Genomic DNA, 24161 nt, shown 5'->3' with positions numbered 1-24161 from the left:
ATAACAGGACAATTACAACATCAACTATTCAAACATTTAAATGTATTTTTAATTCCTTCTACATGACAATATTACTATAATACGTTCAACACCTTAGACAAAAAAATTCATTATGTACACTTATGCAAGCTATGTGATAAATTCTTTGGACAAAGGACTCTTCATTCAAACTAAATATATTTTCCCTGGCATATTGTCAGAATTCCACTACTTATGAATTAATTGAATATATACAAATGTAGGGTATCATACATTAATCTATCATTATTTATCAAATATTATACTCCATTTACTGTAAAACTAGTTATTGAATCCCCCTTCTTTTGAAAAGGTTACTTGCTGAAAATACAAAGTGAAATCGAGACTCCAAACAAACAATGAATGAAAAGAGCAACTGTGATGTTTCTAAAGGGAAGTATCAGGGTTTGATTAAGGGCTATTTGGCTTAGTATATTGTGTGAATTCAGATGATGTAGTTTGTAAACCATAATTTATGGCTTAACATGTTCTATACACTTAGCTACTTGTGGTTTGTAAATCACAATTTACAGCTTACCTAGTTGCGAGTCATCCAATAAACCATTTTAACCAGATATTCAGTTTGAGATGTTTGTGGGTTGTATAAAATAAATCAATTATGGTTTAGCAAATGGTTTTGGTATGATACATGGATTTAGTTTATATGTGAAGTAGCCCAGCTGCTTGATCACACATTTATGCACATGATTCTCATTCCAATTGGGATTATGGACGTATAAACCTAGTTTTTTACTTCCTCAACTGAATTAGAATGAAGAAGAATGAACAGGAATGAACATTCCTAAATATATGTATTTCTTTGAAACCTGGCACAACTGAGCTTGTAATATTCATTATCAAAATTTTTTGAAAATCTGCTTCATTTGCTACTTACTTGAATTAAACTGGCAGCAGGATTTCTTCTTTTTTCAAAATGTTTCTGACGATGCTGTTCCTGTACTTTTAATGCAAATCCTGACCCTAGAATGCCCTTAAATACAATACAACAAAAGTTCATAATCAGAAAAATAATTCTGGTAACAATTAAAAACATACAATATGAAAAACCGAAAATAAGTATTATACACATGACCTGTATGTCACAGCATGGTTTGGTTCAATATTTAAAATGACATTATAATATGACATATTATCTACTAATGTGTAGAACATCAGGTGCATTTCATAATCATATGGGACATATTCTGCCAAATTCCTACAAACCAGGAAACAGGCACAATTTAAAGAACTGTAAGAGTGGGTAATATGGAAAGTTCTGAATTCTTCTTTTGCCCCTTACCCTTATTGTTGTTGTTATTACTGTTACCACGTTTTTCCAGTCAATTTTCTCTCACTGTAAGTTTATTTCCAATGCTGCTACTTAATTATTAGGAAAAAATTGAGAAAACCAGCATTGGGGAATTAACGGGCAAACTTAGTTTTTTTTAATCTAATTTTCCTTGATTAGAGAGTTTTATTGTCACTTCATTGCCCCTGTCTTGTTTTCAACATCATCCTGGAAAGATCCCCAATCCTCTCTCCAAAATAGTGGGGGAATGTTGTAAATAGCTTAGGAAGAATGTTAAATCACTTCTCTTCATGTCCCACTGATGGAAGCCTTTGCTTAAGTTGCATTAGCCACACCATGAGTTGTAGTGGCGTAGTGGTTAGAATGCAGTATTTCAGGCTACTTCTGCCAACTGCCAGCAGTTCAACTCTGACCGGCTTAAGGTTGACTCAGCCTTTCATCCTTCTGAGGTCAGTTAAATGGGAACCCAGATTGTTGGGGGCAATATGCTGACTCTGTAAACCGCTTAGAGAGGGCTGTAAAGCACTGTGAAGAGGTATATAAGTCTAAATGCTATTGCTATTATCAGCAATTTGATTCTGAGAGAACAATTGGTCATCATACTCTACTTTTCTAGTGACTCTTCTTTAAGTACGCAACTACATAGAATGTTGTTAGTTTAAGTTTTCATACTGCAGCAACTACTTTTCTAATGTAAAAGGAATGACAGAGCATGAGAGAGCTAGTTTGGTCTAGTGATTAAAGCACCAGGCTAGAAAGACCATGAGTTCAAGTCCCACCTTGTTGTGGCTCCGTTGCCTGAGCCTGGGTTATCGACAGATGCAGACTCTGAGAGTGAGGGGGAGGAGTTGGCAAGGCCTCCCTCTCCAGGACCCTCCTCTCTGGCAATGCCTCCTGAGAACAGCGAAGGCCAAATGATAAGCTCAGAGCCAAGCACGTCCCCACAGTCACAGGTGGACAGTGACAAGGAAAATAAGTGCTGGCTGGACCCTCGCCAGAGGCGCAGGGAGAAGCGTGTGCAGCAGAGGGGAAGGCGTGCCAGAGATTAGCTGAGTCACTGGACCACACCCCACAGGCTATAAAAGGGAGTGTGGTGGCCATTCGGACTCTGTGACAGACAAAGCTAATCTCTGGCGAGGCACTTTGCACCTTCGGACACAACGCCTATTTGCTGTGGATTTAATTACAAACTGGACTATTCAAACTGTGTGTATTTTTGTCTGTGTTATCGGAGTAAAAGTTCTTGGCAGGCAGCCACGGAGTTGCTGCCAAGTTCCTTATCACTGACGTTGAGTGTTTGAAGAGTTTACTTAACCCTCGGCTGGCTGGTTGGGTGTGTGGGTGGTACGGGGACAGAACACACCTTAGTCATGAAAGCCAGCTGGGTGACCTTGGTCCAGTCACTTTCTCTCAGCCCACCCCACCTCACAAGTTGTTGTGAGGAAAATAAGAGGAGGAAGATGTTGGGTATGTTCACCACCTTGAGTTATTTGTATATAATAACTTGTTGTCATGACCTTTAACTGCATCATAAGACAACAGATTTCGAAAAAGTTATCTCAAATTTCAGAATGTGTCCAAAATCTGAGAGCCACGAGACCTGAGAAAATGAAATTTGGGGAAGTTATGGCTGCTTCAATGTTACTGGTTGCTGCTGCAGTCATGTGATATTCATTTTCGTTCGATGGCAGTATCCCATCCAGTCTTGCAATCCCTTGCTCCCTCTCCTACCCAGCAGCAGCCAGTGAACTGCCAGCTGGAAAGGGAAGGGGAGGGGAGAGGAGGAAGGAAGGAAGGATAGAGAAAAAGGAATGGAAGGAGGGATGAGAGGGAGGCACAGGGAAGAAGGAACCCCAGTATACCTTTCCTGAATCATACCGCCTCCTGCACACCTTCCCTGAAGTGCACAGTACCTTTTGCACACCCTATGCATTTTCCATAACTGAGCTGGCCCTTCACACAATGTCCCTGACCTGCATGACATTTCTCACATACTCCCAAGCACTCAGAGGCACTTTTCCTTATCTGCACCCCCAATGTGTTCTCCTTGAGCTGTACAGCACTTCTCACATAGCCCCATGATCCCCACACATCCTTGATCAATGCTGTCTCCTGTACACTTTACCCAACTCATATGGCATATCTTGCACACACCTCAGGAAGGAAGGAAGGAAGGAATGAATGAAGGAAGAAGGAAGGAAGGAAGGAAGGAAGGAAGGAAGGAAGGAAGGAAGGAAGGAAGGAAGGAAGGAAGGAAGTTTCCTGCCAGCCTCCCATAAGGAAACTCAGTGGGAAAGCTGGTAGGAGATTAGAAGTTGCTCCTGCTCCTAATGGTTTTTTGCCCATCTGTGGTCATTCTGTTATTCTGTTTAGGTAAGTAAATATTTCTGAAAGGATGACCTAACAGGGCACAGGTTTCTAGTCCTCAATAAAACAGAAGTCTGCTTAATAGAAGCTTGAATCTGTTTTACTATGTATAAATTACATTCTTAGTTATTTTATTAATTCTACCAGTTATGTAGTTTTATCATTTCATATTACAACAACAACAAAAATGCTAGTATATTCATCATTAACCTTAAATGAAACTATGGTTAATTTGGTATTTGAACCAGGGATGTTTGTTATGTTTATATCAACTTAATAAAAGTGCAGCATCCCACATGCAAGTAAAATGAAAATGTTTAGTGTACTGTGGAATATTATTTGCATATGTTTAGAAGTAGATTATTAATGGAAAATATCAAAGATACATGCTTGGCTGTGCAGAGACCCTGATTTGAAGGATTCACTATAATTCACATGAATTATAGTGCACACTATAATTGCACATGAATGCGCATGAAGCTTCTATTAGGAACACCGCACCAGTGTACCACAGCCTTCCATTGAGAAAAAAAAACCTATTTGTCTTAAAGTATTCTCCTCTGGCATCTTAAGTGTACCCGTGTGTGCTTTGAATCAGATTTTGCTCTTCAAATCCAGATCACTGGAGAGCTCTAGAGTATATGTATTAGGTTGCATTTATGGCATATTTTACTCCCATCTAGTGCTGTTTGAAATTGCTAAAAATTTTCAAGAAGGTGTCGATATCTGTTTATGAGGAAGCTTAACTTTTAGCTGTGAAAAGTCACTGGAATTTTAGCAGCCAAACAATAAATTTTCTTGAAGAGCATTAGTTAGCAGCTGGGTCAGAAACAGCATCTACTCCTAGACAAACATTTCAGTGGATTGATTCTCTCTGAGCTTGGTTTTTGCTTTCATTACCTGACTAGATAAGATCTTCAGTGCTAGAAGGGAGTGAAGTTTTCCCCCATTGATATATAGTAGCATTTATTTATTTATTTATTTATTTATTTATTTATTTATTTATTTATTTAAATTTATATGCCGCCCCTCTCCGGAGACTCAGGGCACCAGCATGCCCTGCCATTGCTGGTGGGAATGTGATTTTGTCCTTGTAGTTCCTTGATTAGGCTGCTTGTTTGTTTGTCTGGTGTTATATTTTCTATTAGGAAATGCTTTACTTTACTAATTAATATTTAATAGAGTTTCTGCACTTCTTCATTACTAACCTGACCGAAGTAAATTAAAAATACTCATAATCTGACCAAAAATTCCCGATATGTTCCTTAGTCTTCTAGCAGATAAGCATTTCTTATAGATGATTTCTGATTTTTTTTTTACAAGGGTAATTAAATTTCTTAACAAGAAATCTTGTGTAGGAAATGGAAAATACTCCAACATTTAATTTATATGTAAAAATACTTTAATATGTAATTACAATTTAAAACTATTCTAGCATGGACTTATTATATTAATTACTAGAACTTACTGAGATTTTAATGACATTATGAAAGATATGTATTGGATAAAGCATCGTGGAGATGGACTTAACCACATCTTAGCAAGCTCCATGCAAACATTGTTTTGGATGCAATGTTACCAAATAAAACTTGGGGTTACTTATTATTAGGGATAAGTAAGGTCTTAAAGCACCTTAAAATTTAAGAAGTATTCTTTTGCAATGGCAAAAGTTAACGTGGGTTTACAAATGCATTGATATAAGCATCTAACATTGTTTCTCATATATCCAGCACAGAGTATAATGTCCTTGAAATTTGAAACACAGTTGTAAAAATACTCACAGCAGGTAATGCAAAGAAAGAAATGCCAAGCAGTGCAAACCCTGCAGAAAGCAGCCTTCCTAGCCAAGTAAGAGGCGTTTTATCTCCATAACCAATTGTTGTTAATGTGATCTGAAAATAAACGAATATAAACCAGGGTGAAAAAAAAATGCAGACAGTACAGATATCAAGAATTTTAACATTAGCTCTCCAAAGTGTATAGAGACAGTATAGAAACAGTGGGATTTCCCTCTTGGGTGTTCACCCTTGTTTCAGTGACATTTAGTCACTATGATCAGCTCTGCTTCTCAAGCTGCTTTGAATATTTTCAAAATACATTTTCTTCAGTCAAGGTGAATATAAGCCTGACTAGGGGCTGGCAGTATTGAAGGGGGGAAATGACTAGGCGCAGAGATGATCACATCTCCTATCCGGCCAAGATGTTCCTACGTAAAAATATCTCACACTCATCCATTATTTCAGCAAAAAGATCTGGAAACCAGCATTTACAGAGATGTTGATGTAGCCTGTTTGTTGGGTTATTGTATGTGTTCCTATGCCTTGCCCATATGGGTTGGCCTGCACTAAAAAACATGCTGAACATTCTCTGCTTGAGCTTTTCAGTGGGAACGCAGCTTTTCAGGAGACACACTGAATTCTGTCAGGCTTTCAGGCTGACAACGTGAGGCGGATGAAGAACTTCAACTACAGTTAAAATTCTTACTTCTTTACATTTTTTTCTTTATACATTTAATGCGTTTTATCCTGCTACAATGATTAAAAAAAACCTCTCAGAAGCTAACAAAAAGACAGTAACGCCAGTAATAAAACATAACTGCAGTGCATATAATCATAAACTAGATCTGACACCAACATCAAAACTTCCTATGGAAAAGCTCAGTTTCTGGAAGGCAGATAAAATTGGAGCTGACTGAATCTCCAGCAAGAGGCTGTTCCAGAGAGCTGGCCCCATCACACATAAACAAGGAATTTTGCAAACTTTACTCTTTATTCACATAGTGTTAGCGTTCTGAATGAATGAGAAAATGTAGCAAGCAAGCAAGCGACTAATCAGCAGATTAACGAGTACAAGTAATCCTCAAGTTATGACCACAATTGAGCCCAAAATTTCTGTTGTTAAGCGATCCATTTGTTAAGTGAGTTTTGCCCCATTTTACGACCTTTCTTGCCTCAGTTGTTAAGTGAATCACTGAAGTTGATAAGTGAGTAACCCAGTTGTTGAGTCAATCTGGCTTCCCCATTGACTTTGCTTCAGGGGTGAAATGCTCCCGGTTCGGGCCAGATCGCCCAATCGGGTAGCGATGGCGGCGGGTAGTTCGGAGAACCAGTAGCCAAAGTCCCTGCATGCCCCCATGCCTAGCTGGCTTGGGGGGAGGGGTAATGTGACTGGGTGGGCGTGGCCAACTTTTTTTTTTAACTTTTAAAAGCATTTTTTCTACAACCTCTTCCAATGAAAAATGCTTTTAAAAGTAAAAAAAAAAAGCCTCTGATGATCGCGTGACTCAGCTGGGATCATCAGAGGCTTTTCAAAGCATTTTTTTCTGCAACCTCCTGGCCAAAGAGGTGGTAAAAAAAATGCTTTGAAAAGTCTCTGACGATCCCAGCTGAGTTGCCTGATTGGCAGAGGCTTTTCAAAGCATTAGAAAAAATGCTTTGAAAAGTTAAAAAAAAAAAAGTTGGCCACGCCCACCCAGTCACATTACCCCCCCCCCACCAAGCCAGCCTACAGAACCAGTAGTAACAAATTTTACATTTCACCCCTGCTTTGCTTGTCAGAAGGTTGGAAAAGAAGATCACATGACCCCAGGATGCTGCAACGGTCATAAGTATGAACCAGTTGCTAAGCATCTGAATTTTGATCATATGATCGTGGGGATGCTGCAAAGGTTGTAACTGTGAAAAATGGTCATAAGTCACTTTTTTTCAGTGCCGCTGTAACTTTGAACAGTCACTAAATGGACTGTTGTAAATCAAGGACTACCTGTAGTTTCATTACAATCTTAAACCACAGTAAGGTAACGTTTTGGTTCTGGGTTAGGACTTTTTTCTTAAAATCTCAGCTTTTTCTAAGAACATGAATAACATGCACTGTCTATAGCTATATGATACCATGTTTTGATGACCACTCTTGCTTTTAATTTCACTTGGACAAAGCCATGAAGTTGCTATTACTTTAATCCTCAAGGAGGAATTTGGCACCTTACTTGAAAAAAAATTTATCAGTATCACTTACAAGCATAGCAAGACAGATCTGTAAATTTATGTTGGTACTATACACTGCAGGCACATCTTACAATGAGAACTGTAAAGAACATTTCTTTGGAGAGAAATAATACGGTAATGACATATAACTTTTTCACTGTGGGAAATGCAGTATTTGTAAACCCTTTGGGCTAGAATGGACTTTCATACCAGAGTCTCAGTAAGTACCATTACAGATGTCAAGGCTTGTTCCTTCCATGTCTGATTCAAACATCAGAATCTAGGCAGTTATGAATTTGAGCATCGGAATAGCTGTTCCATATGCAAAAATGCATCCATACTGCCATTTGTGAGGTTAAAAAAGGCTCAATCTCTTGTCTGAAATGTTGTTTTTAAAGTGCTAGGAATTTATCTCTAATTAGTTGAATAAAGATAAATTATATTTCCAAAATGAATGCAGAGCCAATTAAGAGCTGAAGTATTAACAAAGAACTAGCAACATCCTTATTTTCTTTTAGGCCTAATCATTCTGCAGAGTTACTCTTTGAGTAAAGCTGCATTAGCTTGTTTGATCAGGAATGAACCTGCATGATCTGGCATTCATCTGATCACTGCCGGGCACCAAAGAGTAGAGAGATCTATCTGATGAAAAATAAAGACGCTTATAAAAAGGTGCCACCTACTTTTAATGACAATAAGGATTAAAGTCTCAACAGCAGAGTCCTTCCTATTAGAGGCACTGTAGATTTTTTTATAATTAAGAATCAAAAGATTAAAAAAGGAAGAATATGCAATACACTTTTCTTGAAGAACAAAATCCACTCTGTTCTTTTTCACAGTCAACAGGTTCTGAAACTCTGTCAAAAAATATTGCAGCACCAAATGTATCAGAGATCTCTTGCTCCATTTGAACCCTGTTTCTAACACTTAAGGAGTTCTTAAGCAACAGAACTGAACATAATTTAATTTTTCTTTTACACTGTGATGTACTCAATGTACTCAAAAGCAATTTAGGTTTCAAATTCCAAATCTGAATTCAAAGTTATTTTGTGGAGGCAGGAAGCTAGAGTTCACTTGTATTTCTCCAAGTAGCAGCATACCTACTGAAGGAGAAAAATACAGTAAACAATAAATATTATTATTTCTTGATCTAGATTTTAAAACAGTCTAAATTTCTTTCCATGATATCACTATATTTCATCTGATGTGTTACAATGAATATAAATCTGGACTGATGACAAATTTGGATGGTGTCATTTTTAGTAGCTATGGACAAGCATAGAACATGAGGTCTGACTCTCACACAACATCAGCCTAAATAACTGCTTTGGGTGATGAACCACGATGGCTAACAAAATCAGGTCAATCCCCTAACTGCTGCCTCTTGGCTTGATGTTCAGAGGAGTCACTTTATTATGTTTAAACATTCCAGGATTTCCAGTGAGGATTCATGGAGAACTAGATGACCTTGAAAAAGTGGGAGTCAGGATGGAGATTGGTGACTAGATAATGAATTTTGGTTGGTGAAGTCTTTGACAAAAAGAAAGATTGTGAGATAGCAGCTTCTTGTGAGTAGGCTGAAGAAATGGAGGTTTTTGTAGTTTACTTGTGAATCAAGTGGATGGGAGTTGAAGGGTTTCAAACAAGCTCACAGCCATAATGCAGCCTATATGGACATCATTTCTTAATAATTTTAAATACAAGTTAAATACAAGTTGAAGCACTTAAAAGCATTTTTTTTAATAAACAGCAAAAGGGCGATTAGCATGTGATTTTGGCAAATTACAAATGGTTCAGATAGATTTGAAATAGGATTTTGAAATTAATTATAAGAATCCTTCCTGTGGGAAGATGCTGTTCTTTTGAATTCTTAAAAATAAATGATAAAATAGGACTTTAAAAGTTGTGCACGACAGAAAAACATGGAGGAATTGAAGATTACAATTAAAGAAGAAAACTTAAATCTGTTTTATAAATACAGAATTAGCAGAATACTTTAACACTGGATAGACTGAAGGATGTTTGTAAACAATGGAGTCAGAAGTTAATTTTAAAAGAGTCTGCCATTTGAAAAGACGTTATGGAAGATGTTACAAATCAGAGCATAGAAAAACTCAAAGAAGTAGTGCAAGATTGAAAGATGTGGAGAGACCTGGCCTATAGAATCACCAAGAGTCAGACACGACTGAATGGATAACATCAATGTCATGACTGCTTTATTATTATGTAATTAAGTATTATTATATAATTATTATATTTATTATAATATATTATATTATATATTGAGCAATCAAACCTCAAAAGTGATATAAGTATAATTTTTAAAATTATAACGTGGCTGTTATAGTTAGTGAAATCTGTAATCTATCTCTTATCAGTTCAATTATAAAATAGGACATTCCAGCATGTAGAACCACCATCCCTTAGTGGTTCAGAAAAGCAACAGAGTCACATTTATGAATGCATCATCGCAGGGCGTAAAGTGTAGGTGGAACACATTCAAGGTATTGGTAGTGAATTATTAAGTAGGATATTATACAAGTGCTATCTGAAATAGGAAGCACTCTTAACAAATGATGCAGTCATTTGGCAATGCCACATCCTCGAGGGATGTGCCCATCTGTTGGGATGCATCTTTTAATAAGCATTCCAAATGAAAAGAAAACACATTCCAAATGAATGAAAAAATAAACTCTTTACTAAATCTGATTTACTTATTAATTTAATTTATATAGCAGCTCATTTGCGAGGTACTTTTAGAACCCTAAATGGTCAGGCTATCTAAGAAACTATCTTTCCCTTCATAAACCAATCTGGCTCTTAAAATCCATTTCTGGCATGAAGGAAAAGGCTCCTAGGATATGGAATGCTTTTCTTTAGGAGTTGTGCTTGGTCCCCATTCTCTCAAGCGTTTTGAAATCTGTAAAGACACATCCCTTTATTTCGTTTTGTAAATTGTTAACTGAATTTAGTATTAATTTTAGCATATGTTTTTAGCATTTTATATTGTTTTGTTTTTTGATGCTTTATTTATTTTTTATTTTTTGGAAAATCATATTGAATTCTCACTAGAACCGAAGAACAGTGCATTACCTAAATAAGAGTACCGCAAAATGATGGAATAAAATGTTAAAGCCATCCTCGGACTCCTAATATGTATTGGCTATTTGTTAAATTAAAATCCAATCCTCAGGGCAAACCATTTTGATTAAAGATCAATCTTTAAGGGAGGCGTTGTACAAAGGTGAATGAATAGGCCAGGACTGGTGGTAGTTTGATTAGCTGACAGTGTTCAGTTGCGGCTGGTACCACCTTGCAACTGAGATTCTTTTCTCCTATTGATTGCCATCATATATAGTTATACTATGAGGCTCGCACACACACAAAAATGGAAATAGTTAGGCCAAGCCTTATTTGAGGGCAACAGGATGGATCAAAGCAAGTTAAAGTATGTCAAATTAATGTAAATGTTCCAAAGCAAGAATACAGGTGTGTGTGTGTGTGTTTGTGTGTGTTTGTATCTGTTTCTCCTTAAATCTTATTGTGGACTGATTAATTGGGAATATTCAACACATTAAATTTTAAGCCAGATTTAGAAAAAGAAGTGCTATATCCAAACAAATTAATGATCATGTCTTAACCTAATGACTTGCTTCACAAAATATGCTAAAATAATGCTGGGTCACACAAAGTATTGTACCAAAACCTACAGAACTTCATTTTAGCCTGATCTAATGTGCCCAGCTACTATAGTTAGGGTTAGTGTCTGAAAGACTGCAACTTCAACACAAACAATTTAGAGAGTTGCAGAACTTCAACAGGACTTCAATGTCTTGATAGTTGCAAATTCACACTCTTGCTATGATAAAAATAATGGCTCAGAGTCTAGTCTTTCATCATCCTTTAAACAAATATAAAAATTTAAACAAATAAATAAATCCTGGTTTGAGAGTTAACTCTAATGGCTTAACATTCTTATTTTTCTACATAAAACTTTCAAAATCTTTTTCCAGCACTACTATTCGTCTGTTTCTATAATGCCTAAGGAAAAGAGGCTTTACATAGGAAGTCCTCACTTAACAATCACTTGTTCAGTAACCATTCAACCATTATGATGGTACTGAACAAGGAGACTTATGACCGGTCCTTACAGTTATGGCTGTCACAGCACCCCGATAGTCATATGATCATGATTTGGACATCTGGCAATCAACTCGCGATAATGATGGACACAGTGTCCCACAGTCATGTGTTTACCATTTGCAACCTTTACTGCCAGCTTCCAACTAACAAAGTCAATGGGGAAGCCAGCAGGAAGTCACAAATGGCTATCATATGATGTTGCACTTAGAGATCCCATGGAATTCGCTTAACAATGGCAACTGTAACTGTTGTAACTGCTGTTGTAGGTCAGCAGAGTAATGTGATATTGCCCTGTAAGATCATGTAATTTAGCAACAGAGTTTCTGTTCTCAATTACTGTGATTAAGCAAAGACTACCTATATTTATTTTGAAATATAAGCCGCACAATTTCTTATGTCAGTTTCAGCTATAATTTTATATAACAATTTAAACAATCATATTCAGGGGAATCATTTATTACCGTGATGGCGAACCTATGGCACGCATGCCGGAAGTGGCACACAGAGCCATCTCTCCATGCACGCGGGCCGTTGCCCATTGCTCTTCCGGGTTCCGGCGCGCCAGCCAGCTGGTCTTCATATGCACGGGAATGCCGGAAACTGGAACAGCAGGCACTCAGTGCACAGGCGCGCGCTGAGAAAATGATCTTCTAGTTTCCGGTGCGTGCATGTGCATTGGCCACCCGGTTTCTAGTGCACATGTGTGCGCGAAGACCACCTGGTCAGTGCACATGTGCGTGCCGGAAACCGGAATATCATTTTCCCGGCATGTGCATGCGCACCGGGCAGCTGCTTTTCCGGTTTCTGGCACGCGCACATGTGCTCCCGTTTTGGCATTCAGTGTCAAAAAGGTTCGCCAACACTGATTTATTGTATCTCCTATCCACAACTGGGTGATTTCAGCTCTGCGCCCATGGAACACGGTAGTGTTTGCTGAGGTACCTCCATAAGAATGCCTCCTCATTCTAAACCAGTTGTTTTTTGCTTGCTTTTCTTTTTCAATTATATATATATATTTAAAGAATTTTTCCTGACTCTGTAAAAAAGATACATTTTACTAATGGAAAAAAAAGAACCCAATAAGAGTGTAAACATTTGGTTAAGAAGACTACGTGTCTGGGCAAGAAGGACAGGGTAGTTTGAATGAGAAGCTATAGGTAGAAGAATAGTATGGGAGACATATGTGTATGAATAAGTAGAAAAGAGAGAAAAATGGATATGCATGGAATTCTCTTAACAATGTAGAGAATATATTTTTGTTTACGTCTATGTTTAGGTGAAAGGATAAAAGCACATCAGTTTGAGCATGAATCACAGAGGAAGAAGTATTGAAGGTGTTAGAGTATGAATATTCATAGACTGGAATAGATCAGGAATAGACTGGAATAGATCAGCCATCTATTTGGGGACTATTTTTTTTTTTTTTTTTTGCTTTAATTTATATGCCGCCCTTCTCCGGAGACTCAGGGTGGTTTACAATGCATTAAGCAATAGCCTTCATACTTTTGTGTATTTATACAAAGTCAGCTTATTGCCCTCACAATCTGGGTCCTCATTTTACCTACCTTTGAAAGGATGGAAGGCTGAGTCAACCTTGAGCCTGGTGAGATTTGAACTTGCAGTAATTGCAAGGAGCAGATGTTAATAACAGTGCTTTAGTCCACTGTGCTACCAAGGCTCTGTCTACTATGTCTATTTGGATCAGGTTCACCTGATACGCCAGTTGCGCCCCTTTCTGAGTCAGGATTTCTTATGCACAGTCACTCATGCTCTCGTCACTTCTCGCTTGGACTACTGTAATGCTCTCTACATGGGGCTCCCCTTGAGGAGCACCCGGAGGCTCCAACTGGTCCAGAATGCGGCCGCGCGGGTGATTACGGGAGCGACATGGCGCTCCCATATAACACCTCTCCTGCGTGAGCTGCACTGGCTCCCGGTGGTCTTCCAGGTGTGCTTCAAGGTGTTGGTTCTCACCTTTAAAGCGCCCCATGGCTTAGGGCCAGGGTATTTACGAGACCTCCCACCGGCCAATACGCTCTCACAGAGAGGGCCTCCTCAGGGTGCCGTCGGTCAAGCAATGTCGGCCGGCGGCCCCCAGGGGGAGAGCCTTCTCTGTGGGAGCACCAGCCCTCTGGAACGAGCTACCTCCCGGAATACGACTGATCCCGGATCTCCGCACATTCCGTAAGGCCTGAAGATATTTTTATTTCAGCAAGCCGGCCTGGCCTAAATAGGTTTTATGGGTTAGTTTTTAATTGTATAGCTTGGGGTTTTAAATTGGGAGGCCAATTAATTTAATTTATTTTTAGTTATCTTAAAATAACATATTGTATGTTATTTTAATTTTCGGCTGTTCACCGCCCTGAGTCCCTTCGGGGAGAAGGGCGGTATATAAATTCAATAAATAAATAAATAAATAAATAAATAAATAAATAAATAAATAAGTCAACCAATGATGACTGTTTGGAAACTGAAACATAGTATTTGTTTGTATGGGGCCATAAGAGACAGTTTGGAGTCTGGGTGTGGCTTAGACTTGCTGAAATATATATAAGAGTTGGTTTGGCCTCTGCAATATGAGCCTCTGTACAATATATTAGCTTCTGTATCTCTCTACTCTGTAATGCTTCTATGAATACTGCTTCTGTGTTCCTGATTTGTATGCTGAATTCTGCTGTATTGTATTGTGTATAAAGACATTTTCTTATATAATTTGAATCCTGCTGAAGTTCATTTACTTGTGTCTGATTGGGTGTGCAGCAACAAACTCTGACAGAGTTTGACATGGATGATGGGGGAAAGAGAGAGATAGAGACAGAAGGAGAAAGCAAACAAGCAAGATCTCAACCACTTTTTCTTTAGCTCCTATAGTTTTGGATTTGGCTAAAATCACAGCTAGTATATAGCCTGCAACTACTTCCCCTCAACCTATCAATGCTTCCTTGATACATTATAATAGGTCCATTCATTTAATAAGATTCAAAAGAATATTAAATACTGCAAAGCATAAACCTGCTTTCGTCAATCTGCTATGCTCCAGTTACGTTAAAACAGCAACCTCCTAGCATTCCCAGTGGGAACTGTGGACATTTTTGGGAAATTTATCAAGTTGTAGTCTCAATCCAAAGGGCACCAGACTGGGGAAAGTTAGTTTATATTACAAAGATTGATTGATTTTGTACTTACTGTGCCCCACCACAGAGCATCCGCATATGTAGAAAACTGAGCATTTGCATCTTTTTCAACCAGATAGACAAGGAAGGATGAAAAAATAAGTACTAAAAATCCAATGTACCAAGCTGTGATTAATTCCTGTAAGATAAATAAGAATAAAAAATAAACATTTCTGATAATTTATCTGAATTCATGTATTTGTTGGAATATAAGATTAATAGAGTTCGTTTAGTTAAATGTGAAAAGTTCCTTGAGTATACAAATTATCCCTTAATTTAACAAATATAAATTATTCAAGCTGTTTCAGGCTTCAGAATTCAAACTGTTTCATTTATGCCAGAAGTTGGATATATCTAGTGGGCTTTTTAATTTTTTTGTTCAATCAGCAAAACTTATTTCTATGCCAAATCTCAAATTATCTTTAAAAGAAAATTGCAACTTTAAAAAGAGAATTTCTATTATAATGTATAGATTGTATTCATATATAAGACCACACAGGTTTTTCCAATAAGAATAATTTGTTCCATGGTTCTTTGACTTCTGAAGTTAGAAGGGATGGATGGATAGAGTGATGGATGGATAACAGATGTACACATGCATGCATGCATGCATTCATGAACGATCAACACACATCAAAATATTGCAAGTTAGTTGGATCATTCATTTAAATTTGGAATTCTCTTTTTTGCAGCATGCATTCGAAAATGAAATATCAATGGGCCCCTACCTTACTATGTGCATAAACCACTGAGCCTAACAATTTCCAAGTTCCTCCTCTTCGGTCCATGCGTACCATACGAAGAATCTGTAGGAAACGAAGACTTCTGAGTGCTGATGTTGCAAAAATATTACCCTGAGTTTTTGCAGAAACAACTGCTATTGAAGCGATGAGAACAATGATGTCTGAAAAAAATACATCACAAAATATATTAATGCAGACAGGGACATTTATAGTCAATTAGCATGCCAACATCTGATGAACTGGTTGTTTAATGTTAAAGATTAATTAGGAATTAGGAACTGAAATAATTGGTTACCCACCTCTTAGAGAAAATGTTCACTGCTGATGCTGATAAATTCTAGCATTTCTAGATTAAGTTGAATATCTGGTGATTACCGAATTTTTCATAGAAACTCTATCACATTATTCTTAAAGTTCAATTTTATTTGGTGTGCTATTTAAAAACCAACCGAGGAGAAATTATCTAGATTATCCAAATCACTTAGCAGCATTTAGGAATTGTCAGTTGACAGTAGCAAAGAGTAATCTTTGAGAAGGAATCTCTGAATAAGAAAGATACTCATAGATATTATAGTCAATTACACAAGAATATCCTTTGAAAAAAAATGCTCTTTAAATCTATGGGCTTTTCTGAGGTAATTTATATTAATGTTGCAATTAATTTCATGCTTAAAAGACAAATATGATTATGTTTTTCTTTTTACATCATAAAGAGTTAAATAATTGATTTTTAATTATTATGTTTATTTAGTAGCAACAATCCATACGTGATTTCTGATAGCTTTACTCCAAGTTAATTTGCTGGTTTGATGGATACTTGGTACGGTCCAGATGGCAAAAATTACAAAACAATCATAACCACATGATTGTAGGTGGTTATCATAAGTATGATTTGTTCAAGCTTATTCATAAATATACTGTGGGATGGAGCCATGCAAAATGCCCAGTGGCAAAGTTGAAAACATCCTTTAAAATCCCACTTACAATCTGCTCAAGTGATGGTGATATATTGATATATGTTTGGAATAAGTGACAAAGAAACTAAGGGACAACTGAAGTAATTATATCAGTATCCTGTACTTGTCTATTAAGTTCGTATGCATGCAATTTGTATTATTAAGGAAACAACATAATAAAGAGTTTATAAACATGATTTGATGTATGATAAGATATATTAAGGCAGTATTCAGATTCTCATATTCTGATAATATTTTTACTTAGTTTTGTATATAGTGCAGCATTTTCTCTTAAACTGATTTTGCTTAGAGGCAACTTAAGTTACTTAACTGATATATCTTAAGGCAGGGATGTCAAATTGGTGGCCTATGGGCCGGATGTGTCACGTGCAGGCCACACCTACCCCGGCTCCGTGAATGGGGAAAACGTCACGAAACATCCCATGATGGCAACGTGATGCCGCGGGTTTGATCCCCATGTCTTAAGGAAATTATCTGAATGTTATTGTCTGATTTCCTTCAGAGGTTGTAATACAATTCCAAATTCTTCAGAGCATTCTTTATGTGGGAATCTTGTTAATTACCAATTTAGGAAATAGAGGTTTCAGTCTTTCCAGTATTTGTCATCCTGTTTCAACAGCTTTGTCTTTTAAGATAAAAAGAACGAAGTACTTCAGAGGTCACAATAATCCTGAATGATGTAGATACTAGCAGGTGAAAATTGATTTCTACTATTGTACTATTATACTGTTCTAAGATAGAAAGGATTCAGAAAATTAGATAATCTACTTGAATTACTCTATCTACTTTTAGCATCTAATATATCCTGACCATTCTAACAGTGTGAAAGAGAACAATTTAATGCTAGTTTTCCTTATGTCTGTCTTAATCAAAATAAATTAACTACAGTACTCAGACTTTCTTCACATTAAATTGGTGTTCAATATGACAACCCCATGAACTGAATTACTTAATTTCTCCTCCTTTCTTGTCTAGAATTTATCTAGTCATATTCTGAACTTATTTTGAATAAAGAATAATTTAAAGCTACTCCACTTTGAGATTCTTTTTATTGATTAAAAATGAATAGAAAAAGTATGAATGAATAAACCTATCCAGAGACACCTTATTATAAAAATGTAATTAATAAATAAATAAAATAAAGATTAAGCAGCCAGATAGAAAGATAGGCTGACAGACAGACTAGACTACTCAGTATTTTCAATTGTGTTTTCAACACACACACACACAGAGTGTATGTATGCATGTATATATGTATGATTAAATAAAACTTGTCTTAGACCAAAAACTATTCTGTACATACAAAAGTAAGTACCATAAGTAAGTAAGTAAGTAAGTAAGTGAGTAAGTAAATAAGTAAGTAATAAGTACTTACTAAAACGCATTATGTGAAAGCCTTGGTTAACCATAACGGGTGGCAAAGGGCAATAGCCATGGGGTTATTTGGACAATCAGGGCATATGAATGACTTTGATATAGAAATGTAAGAGGATAAATGATGAAAACATTATTAAGGAAATGAAATGAAATAGAATGAAATAAATTATATAGATATGCTGTATGGAAAATCAGGAGAAAGATAATAAATTTGAATATAGTCTGGTCTTGTGGAATGGAGTTAATGAATATTTGCAACAGAATGAAATGAGTGATTTAATTATGAATGAGAAACCTAAAGTATATGTCAGGAGAAAATAAATTGGTATCATTCAGGGTGCTGTGAGTGCATATAGAAATAGAAATCCATTGGGTAGTGATAATTGTATGTGCACTTCTGTGAATAGTGATAATGGAAGAACCATAGAGGAAAAAACTGTAACATGCTGAATAAATGTAATTCTAGGGAAAAATATCCTGCTATGTGACATGAATAGGTGAAAGATAATGAGACAAGCAGGTATATTAAAAGTAATTAGGCTACTTAGAGATTCAGGAATAAACGCTATGGGGCCCAATGACACTCTGCAAAAGGGTCTACTTATTTTGAGTGTGATTTAAGCATAAGCACTCAAGTACAAAACATAATCACCGAAAGGTGGGTGAAGAGGACTAAATGAGAAAATGTGCTTGAGACTATTGTGATACAAGCTCTGCCTCTTACATTCTTTCAAGCAGTGTTGCAAACATGCAAATATGAAAGGTTGGTCTGTATGTCATGGTGAAGCAATGAATGCTTTATCATTTTGGCATCATTTTAATTAGAAATGGAGGCCAATGTACTGATGGCAAAGGAAAAAATCTCAATCTAAAAGCATAATGGGTTGTTTATAATGAAAGAATCAACAAATTAGTGAAGCGTGCAAGACAGATGAGAGATTATGAATGTGGGGGCTGCACCAATTTTTAATAGGATCATGGGTAGATTTGTGGAAAAGTTAACATAGAAAAAAAAATCTAAGAAATAAGAATGCAAGAAGAAAAAAATGTATGTCCTACATGAAAAAAACAAACAAACCAGAAAATAGATGCCTCTCCCAATAGAATGAACAGAAAGTGGAAATAAAAAAAAGAAAAGGTATTTCTTGTTCAGAACAAAGTAAAATGAATTGCTATTTGTAAAATTTAAAAGGTAGAGAAAATGCAGTGATTTTTCTAGAAATAAAAAAAAAATGTTTTGGAAGTGGATAAAGAGGATTAAAGAAGGGGTGTCCAATACAGCCAATGGATTTTTTTTAAAAACAGTAATGGAAATGATTTGTGATAAAACTGAAGTGAGGGAATGTTGGAAGGAATATTTTAGAAACCCCTATGAGAACGACAGTGGTGCAGCACACAGCTAGCAGCGCCTGGCTCTCTTTTTGGATTTAAATCAACCTTTGGTACAACACCCTTGGTTTTTAAATCACAAGTCTAGCTCTGTTTCAAAGGAATGCTAAAACCCTAGTTAAAAGGGTTTCCAAAGTCTGCATCCCAGGGTGGCCACAAGAGAGATCAGTGATATCAAAAAACAGTGGCTATGACCAGGCACTCAACATAACCCTTTTTGCAGATATGTGGCACGTGTAAAAAGACGGGTCCTTGAAGAAAACAAGCAAGATTTAAGAAGAGCTACTATTTCCTATTCTATGAATTGCACTTTACATGTGGTCTAAGAACAATTACTCCAATAATTATATATGTGTTCAGTTGCTTTACTTTTGCAAGATGTTGAACCTCAGCAGTGACATCACAATTAGGCACCAAAGTAACATTCTTCCCTAGAATATTGTGATGTAGTTCCTGTATCTCATCTTACATGTTGATTTGATTTTTCTTCTGATCTCTATCCTAAACTATCTACTTAACAATCTCTATGAAGCTACTATAGCACTCTCAGTCTAGGAAAAGAAATAATTTAATTCAGAACAACAAAAAAGTAGAAGTGCGTTCCCATATTATATGACAGTTGACCAGGGTGGCACAAATACATGCTTTTGGTGGCCTAAGACTTTTAATAGTCAACACAGTTAGCTCTGAACTCTTACTAGGAGGTGCAGATATAATACAGCGGAGGAAAAAGCAAACACAACAGCTAAATATACCCGTAGTCCTCAACCACAATTGAGCCCAAAATTTCTATTGTTAAGTGAGACATTTGTTAAGTGAGGTTTGGCCCATTTTACAACTTTTGTCTGCCTTAGTTGTTAAGGGAATCACTGCAGATGATAAGTTAGTAACCTGGTTGTTAAGTGAATCTGGCTTCCCTGTTGACTTTGCTTGTCAGACGGTTGCAATGACCTTGGGACACAGCAACGGTCATAAATAACCAACTGTTAAGTGACTGAATTTTGATCACATGATCATGGGGGTGTTGCAAAGGTAATTACTGTGAAAAATGGTCGTAAGTCCCTTTTTTTCAGAGATGCTGTTACTTTGAACGGTCACTAAATGAAGTGTTGTAAGTCGAGGACTACCTGTACATATTTGATGTATCTTCAGAGGAATTATATTCTTTTGCTCCTCTTATCCTTGTAAATATTAAACTAGGTATAATAATGTTTTATTATGCCAGTTGTCCTGAGTATACCTCTTATTTAATGAACACAGAGACATTGCATTAACTTAAAACAAAGCAAAGCCTCAATTTTATTTATTTTAGCACACATATACATCAGGGGTGAAATGTAAAATTTGTTACTACCGGTTCTGTGGGTGTGGCTTGGTGGTGGGGGTTAATGTGACTGGGTGGGCATGGCCAATTTTTTTTTTAACTTTTCAAAGCATTTTTTCTAATGCTTTGAAAAGCCTCTGCCGATCAGGCAACTCAGCTGGGATCGTCAGAGAGGCTTTTTTAAAAATACCTCTCTGCTGATCAGGCAACTCAGCTGGGATCGTCAGAGACTTTTCAAAGCATTTTTTTAATCACCTCTTCGGCCAAGAGGTTGACTCTGACTATCCCAGCTGAGCCGCGCAATCATCAGAGGCTTTTTTTTTACTTTTAAAAGCATTTTTTTTTGTCGGAAGAGGTTGTAGAAAAAATGCTTTTAAAAGTTAAAAAAAAAGCCTCTGATGATCCTGCGGCTCAGCTGGGCATTGGGGGGGGGGGGGCGCGCAGGGATTTTTGCTACCCGTTCTCCGAACCACCCACCACCATCGCTACCGGTTCGGGCGATCCAGTCCGAACCGGGAGCATTTCACCCCTAATATACATCATTTTTCAATGATTAAGTACTCTCTAAAAATCCTTTAAAATGGTACAGTTTAATACAGATTGGATCAAACAGATTTAGTCTATTTGCAGGTTGGCCTCCAGCTGACTTGGAAACATTTCATCTGAATATATATTATGTGTTTTCCAGTTTGCTGCTTGCTCAGAGTTCTATTTCTAGCTCTGGGATTTTCCTATCATTAGCTGATGTGAAAGAAAAATAAAATAAAAGCAGGGATATCAAAAGGCAATTATACTGTATTTAGCTTATTATTCTGATTTTACATAGCTCTGATTTAGAACTATTCTAAGGCCATTCATTTCAGTCTATGGTTGCTTGTTTATCTTTGTTCTGTGTTGTGAAAGCCTCGTGGCAGTTTGCATTGTTCTCTATTTCTGTTCAATGGTACTTGCCTAAGAGATATTATGGTTTGATTACTCTGACAATCTGAATATTTAATCACATTTAGTAAGCTAAAGAACGACATACATAGATTTTCAAAATGCAAGAAACGTATGTATTTTAAGCACAATACTGCAAAGTGCCACAAATGTCAACTGAGAAAAAGGTGGGGGCAGGAAAAAAAGAGCTAAATATATGTAAAGGCAGTCCTTGTCTTACAACCATTCGTGTAGTGACTCTTCAAAGTTACAACAGCACTGGAAAAAATGTTTTTCACACTTATAAATGTTACAGCATCCTCATGGTCATCAGGGATGGGTTCTACTTACCTTTACTACCAGTTCGCAATGGGATCGCGCGCATGCCCAGATCATCTATGACGACGTCTGGGTGGGTGGGCGGAGCCTCCCGCTGGTTTTACTACCGGTTCGCAAAAACCGGACCAAACCGGAGGCAACCCACCACTGATGGTCATGCAATCAAAATTCATACGCTTGACAACTGGCATTTACTGGTATTTACTGGCGAACTTATGATGAGCAAAATCCATGAAGAAGCCAGATGCACTTAACAATCATGTTACTAACTTAACAACTGCAGTGATTCACTAAACCACTGTGGCAAGAAAGGTTATAAAATGGGGCAAAATTCACTTAACTGTCTTGCTTAGCAATGGACATTTTGGACTCAGTTGTGGTCGTAAGTTGAGCACTCCCTGAAATCAACGCACAGAAGCATCACCAACCAACCTCCATTGGGTTGCCAAGAAAGGGGTCCTGATTTTCTTGAGATTGTTACAAGATGGCAGAGACATGAAAACGGTTACTTCCAACACATAACTCTAAATGAACCACAGATATCACTCCCAGTGTTGGTACCAATGGTGCATCTATATAATATTGACATAGCAACTCGCATCTCTATCTTAAACTGCCTTTGGTTAAGGCCAGTCCTTCTTCATACAGTGGTGCTCAGCAGCAAAAGTATAGTTTCCCAGCACACTGCAACAACTAACTGCTGGGAATATATGGTTTATCGATCTTAGCTTACCTTGATCTTAAAATAGATCTAGATAATTTCTGTCCAATCTTTAAAGACACTAAAAGCTTGTAATAGATTTATCAACTATCCAGACATGGTATTGTAGTTGAAATGGCAGAAAACATCTACAGTATCTTAAAATATTCCCTGTCCAATGATTAAGATATACTATTTTATGCTACAATTATATAGATATTGATATGCAGAGTTGTTGATTTATTCATTGTAAATAAAAGAGCTATTAGTCTTGGAGTAAAAGTTTTTATTTAGAACATCAATCCCATAAATACTGCCTTCAATTAGTTTATTATGGTATGGTCATAGCAAACGGTAGGAAATATTTGTTTCTAGCCTTGTGCATCGGTCATTTTCATATTTTAGCTTATAATATAAGGTTATTATATATTTACCCTCTGAATAGATGGCTGATCCCTACTTTTCTTTCATAATAAATCAGGTATATAAGGCAGTGAAATAGTGACCGTGATCACATATTGCCCTAAGTTATAACATGGCTTATTTCCAGCTTAGCTAGTATGTTGTCTGGACCAATGTAATCTGTGAAGCAAGGTTTATGACCTAGAACACTGTGCAAGCTCTATTAAGAATGGTTCATTTAATAAATGGTCATTAAATCATAATTATCAATAGCATGATGCATGGACCTGGTTGGGGATTTGTTGGGCAAAAATCTCAATGTGTCCAAAGTCTCCCAGGAGTAAACTAGAGACTCTTCTGCAAAAAGGAATCTTGCAATTTATGGAATGATTCTTTCTACAATTCAACCAGCCACTAGCTATGGCTCTGCTGGGCTTCTCAGCAGGAAGAGGTGGACACAGAGCCACTCAGAATTGTAGAGAGTCAGGCGGCACAGACAATTTAACAAATAAATAAATAAATAAATAGGGGCATCTAGGGATAACAATCCTAGAGGGAGGGAATCAGCCCTCTCTAGCTGAGACAGCTCCAGCAACCTCCAGGACTTCCTGCCTCAGGACTTCCTGCCTCAGTGTCTCAGACTTTGAAGTTTACTCTCCCAGCCCCAAGCAGATACAACAGCTGCCTGAAAGATACAACAGCTGAGCTCTACCAGTCAGACTGCCTGCCCAAGAGCAGGCCAGCAGAATTCCAGGCAGCAACAGGCCTCAGCTCTGCAGTTAAGCAGAGACTCAGTTTATTTATTTAAATTTTCATCCCACCTTTATTATTCTTTTTACAAAAACCTCATGATGACGAATATATCTAATACTTTTCCTCTTCCTATTTTTCCCCATCAGGAAGGTTGGGTTGAGAGAGAGAGAGAGAGAGAGAGAGAGAGAGAGAGAATGACTGGTCCAAAGCAGTTGTGGGTTGCTACCGGTTCGCCCCGGATTGGGC

General features: G+C 37.2%; 1 protein-coding gene across 2 annotated transcripts in view; it reads right to left on the bottom strand.

Moving 5' to 3' along the window:
- The window catches only part of KCNQ5 (potassium voltage-gated channel subfamily Q member 5), a 340121-nt gene that overhangs the window by 42957 nt on the left and 273003 nt on the right, over nt 1-24161 (bottom strand). For both annotated transcript variants that reach the window (XM_034431901.3, XM_034431902.3), the window contains exons 4-7: nt 15722-15897; nt 15007-15132; nt 5476-5586; nt 914-1009 (exon numbers count right to left, since the gene is read on the bottom strand). In XM_034431901.3, the coding sequence (XP_034287792.1) occupies nt 914-1009; nt 5476-5586; nt 15007-15132; nt 15722-15897 (509 nt within the window). The remainder of the gene's footprint in view (nt 1-913; nt 1010-5475; nt 5587-15006; nt 15133-15721; nt 15898-24161) is intronic.

This window comes from Pantherophis guttatus, chromosome 1, assembly GCF_059756535.1.
Source record: "Pantherophis guttatus breed Tessera chromosome 1, ASM5975653v1, whole genome shotgun sequence".
NCBI classification, from domain to species: domain Eukaryota; kingdom Metazoa; phylum Chordata; class Lepidosauria; order Squamata; family Colubridae; genus Pantherophis; species Pantherophis guttatus.
Note: the sequence above shows the minus strand (reverse complement) of the source record. Positions and strands in the feature narration are given on the sequence as shown.